Source organism: Buceros rhinoceros, unplaced genomic scaffold (genome assembly GCF_000710305.1).
Source record: "Buceros rhinoceros silvestris isolate BGI_N320 unplaced genomic scaffold, ASM71030v1 scaffold40340, whole genome shotgun sequence".
Taxonomy (NCBI): domain Eukaryota; kingdom Metazoa; phylum Chordata; class Aves; order Bucerotiformes; family Bucerotidae; genus Buceros; species Buceros rhinoceros.
In genome coordinates, this window is record NW_010392124.1 from 853 (window position 1) to 4,010 (window position 3,158).

General features: G+C 58.3%; 1 protein-coding gene across 1 annotated transcript in view; it reads right to left on the minus strand.

Moving 5' to 3' along the window:
* The window catches only part of MERTK (MER proto-oncogene, tyrosine kinase), a gene marked incomplete at both ends in the record, with an annotated part of 16,016 nt that overhangs the window by 843 nt on the left and 12,015 nt on the right, over positions 1 to 3,158 (minus strand). The window contains 6 exons of the mRNA XM_010143944.1: positions 596 to 732; positions 1,276 to 1,435; positions 1,620 to 1,729; positions 2,288 to 2,406; positions 2,549 to 2,641; positions 2,922 to 3,002. Coding sequence (XP_010142246.1) covers positions 596 to 732; positions 1,276 to 1,435; positions 1,620 to 1,729; positions 2,288 to 2,406; positions 2,549 to 2,641; positions 2,922 to 3,002 — 700 coding nt within the window. The remainder of the gene's footprint in view (positions 1 to 595; positions 733 to 1,275; positions 1,436 to 1,619; positions 1,730 to 2,287; positions 2,407 to 2,548; positions 2,642 to 2,921; positions 3,003 to 3,158) is intronic.

Sequence of the window (3,158 nt, forward strand, 5' to 3'; positions counted from 1 at the left end):
TTTACCCCCGGAGCTGTTCCCAGCCGCTCGTCCCCCAGCCTGGAGCAGTGCAGGGGGTTGGTGTGACCCAAGTTCTGCTTCCAGGACACCGAGCCCTTCTCTTGCCCTCCCCGCAGGAGGAGGCTGTGCCCAGGTGGGATGTCAGGGCATGCTGGAAGCTCCCTGCAGGCTTCTGCTGCCTGCTGCTCTAACCCTCTGGCAGGCTGGATCCCTAAAGAGGGTCCTTTGCCACTTCCTTTGGGGACAGGCAGAGCTTCCTCGTAGGATCCGTTGTGTGACCCCAAGCAGCTTTGCTAGTTTAACCATTTTTGTATTTGCAGCTCTTAGCCAGGGGGCGGTTAAACATTTTCAGTACTGGAGAGAAACTCAGAAGGAAAACATGGGAGAAAACTCCTTGCCGAGCTGCTCAGAAACACGAAGTTCTGAGGTTTCCACATTTTCCCTTTGCAGATTCACAGATTTTAGGCACTGAAGGGCCCAGAGTAACTAGAGGGAGTTTTGTGGGGCAGAGAAGAGCATCACCAGCCAAGTGTTCTGGCCAACACTATCTTAATCAAAAATTAAATAAGTAACATACTCCAAAGCCAGCACTCACAGCTCATCCAAGCAGTCCTCGGGCTTTTTGAGGCGCTGCCCGTAGAAGAGGTACTCGTAGATCTCGTGGTTCTGCACCCCTGGGTAGGGCGTCATCCCTCGGGTTGCAATCTCCCACATGGTTACGCCGAATGCCCACTGCCAGGACAAAGGGAGAGCGCGCTGAAAGGACCGTTCCAGGAGGCGTGAATGAGGCTTTTCATGGGGAAAGGTCACTGCCCGGTGTCCCCTGGGCCCTCGCACAATGCCAAGAGTTGTGGCGCCAGCCCTGCCCTCCCCGGAACTGGCAATGAAAGCGGTGCCACCGGAGCTGCCCACTCAGTAAACCTATTCCTGGGCTGGCAGCGAAAGGTCAGCGTGTCCGTCACCGACAGCCTCCCGCTCCTCTGCTTTGAACCTCCAGGGTACAAGAACAACCGCAGCGAGGCACGGCGAGGGCGGAACACGGGTCCCAGCGCACTGCCCAGCTGTGGGGACCTACCACGTCGCTCTTGGCGGTGTAGATGCGGTCAGCCAGGGACTCAATGGCGATCCACTTCACCGGCATCTTGGCGATCCGGCCCTGGCGGTAGTAATCGCCGCTGTAAATCTTCTTGGACAAACCGAAGTCTGCCACGCACACCGACATGTCGTCCCGTAACCTGCCCCGAGGAAGTGGGGACGGCAAGAGAGGAAAGTTACCACGTCGCTCTTGGTGGTGTAGATGCGGTCAGCCAGGGACTCAATGGCGATCCACTTCACCGGCATCTTGGCGATCCGGCCCTGGCGGTAGTAATCGCCGCTGTAAATCTTCTTGGACAAACCGAAGTCTGCCACGCACACCGACATGTCGTCCCGTAACCTGCCCCGAGGAAGTGGGGACGGCAAGAGAGGAAAGTTGGACGAGCCCAGTTGAGGCAGAAGCCTGAGCTTTTTTTCCCAGTCTCTCAAGACCGGGGGAAGTTTTACTGGAGGAAGCCAAGTGGTGCTGTGAAACCACGGGGCTTCCACTGGTGTGCGTCTGCCCAGGACAGAAACAAACTCACATGCAGTTCCGAGCCGCCAAATCCCTGTGGAGAAAGTTCCGACTGCTCAGATACTCCATCCCCAGGGCAATATCAGCCATGAACTTCACCAGCGTCTGCAGGGGCACCAGCTGGGAAGGGAAGGAAAGGGTTAAATGGTAGAAGCTCTTTAGGAAGCACATTTGGGTTGATCTGAAAAGCTTCCCAGTCCAGGGCTGGCATCCCAGTGGTCTCGGGCGCCTTGGAGAGCACCAGGAGCTCACTGTGGCCCCTCTCATCCGCGCTGGGCTAACATCCTCAGAGTCACTGAATCGCCGTGGCAGTGGGTACCTTTCCTGCCCCACCTCCTCCTGTTCTTCCCCTTCCTTTGACACCAGCGAGGCCGCATCTGGATTCTGTGCCTCGCCTGGGGCTCCCCAGTAGGAGAAAGACCCGTTGGAGCAAGCCCTCAGGAGACCACTAAGATGGGGGTGGAGATGCTGGTTAACAAGGAGGAGGCGAGCTAGTCAGGCTTGTTCAGCCTGGAGAAGGGAAGGCAGGAATCCCACAGCTCCCTTTTGCGGAGCTGACGCCACTGCTGCCACCTGATGAAGGTAGGGAGCAGGACTGCAACCAAGCCTCTGATGTTCTCAATAAAGGCAGATCTGTCCCCAAAAGAGCAAGGTCCCACCTTGCTCCTCGCCCATTACCTGGGGGGCCATCTCCAGGCGTGAGCGAAGCAGGAAGCTGTGCAAGTCTCCATATTTCATAAACGGGAGAATCACCATGGGCTTGGGGACCTGCTGGGAGCTCAGCTCGATGCACACCCCTGGAAAAAACACACAGGTCACAGAGCCCCGTGGGCAAAGGCACCACCATCCCCCGCAGACATCTGTGGGGGACCCCAGCGCTCCCCAATGCGGCTCCCCAGCCCAAATCCCAGCTGGGGGGCGGGGAGTGGCAGCCCATACCTAGGAGCTTGATGACGTTGGGATGGTCGAAGTCCTTCATGCACGCTGCTTCGCTGAGGAACTCTTCTATCTCCCTTTGGGAAAAGTTGTCCACTGGGAAACAGAAGAAGGAGGAGGTTTAAAACCCCAAGAGCTTTAACCCCCCGAGTCCCTGCTGCCACCTCCCTTCGCAGCACAGTTCCTGCATGGGCCACAGGGAAGGGGCCTCTGGGATATCTCTGCAATCCTTGGCTGTTTGATGTCAGTGTCCCTTCCTCACATCGCCACAAATGGTGCCAAGGTGCAGACAGAGCAACCGGGATGGGCAGCAGGAACACCAGCACCCACGGGGACAAACAACGCCGGGCTCTGCCAGTCCGGGGTGAGGACTTACGCTTCATGGTCTTCACAGCCACCTTCTGCGGAGAGCTGTCGGGCTGGCTGAGATGCCCCTCCATCACTGACCCGAACTCCCCTGCACCACGGGAAAGAAGTGCTTTAGGACGAGAGGAACCGGCCACCAGCTGACCCAGGGCAGGCTGAGGCTGTCCCTGAGGAGCCGTTTCTGTCCCGCTGGGGTTGTGCAGGCGTGTCGCAGGCTGCCCAGGGCCGTGGTGGGGGCCCCCTCCCC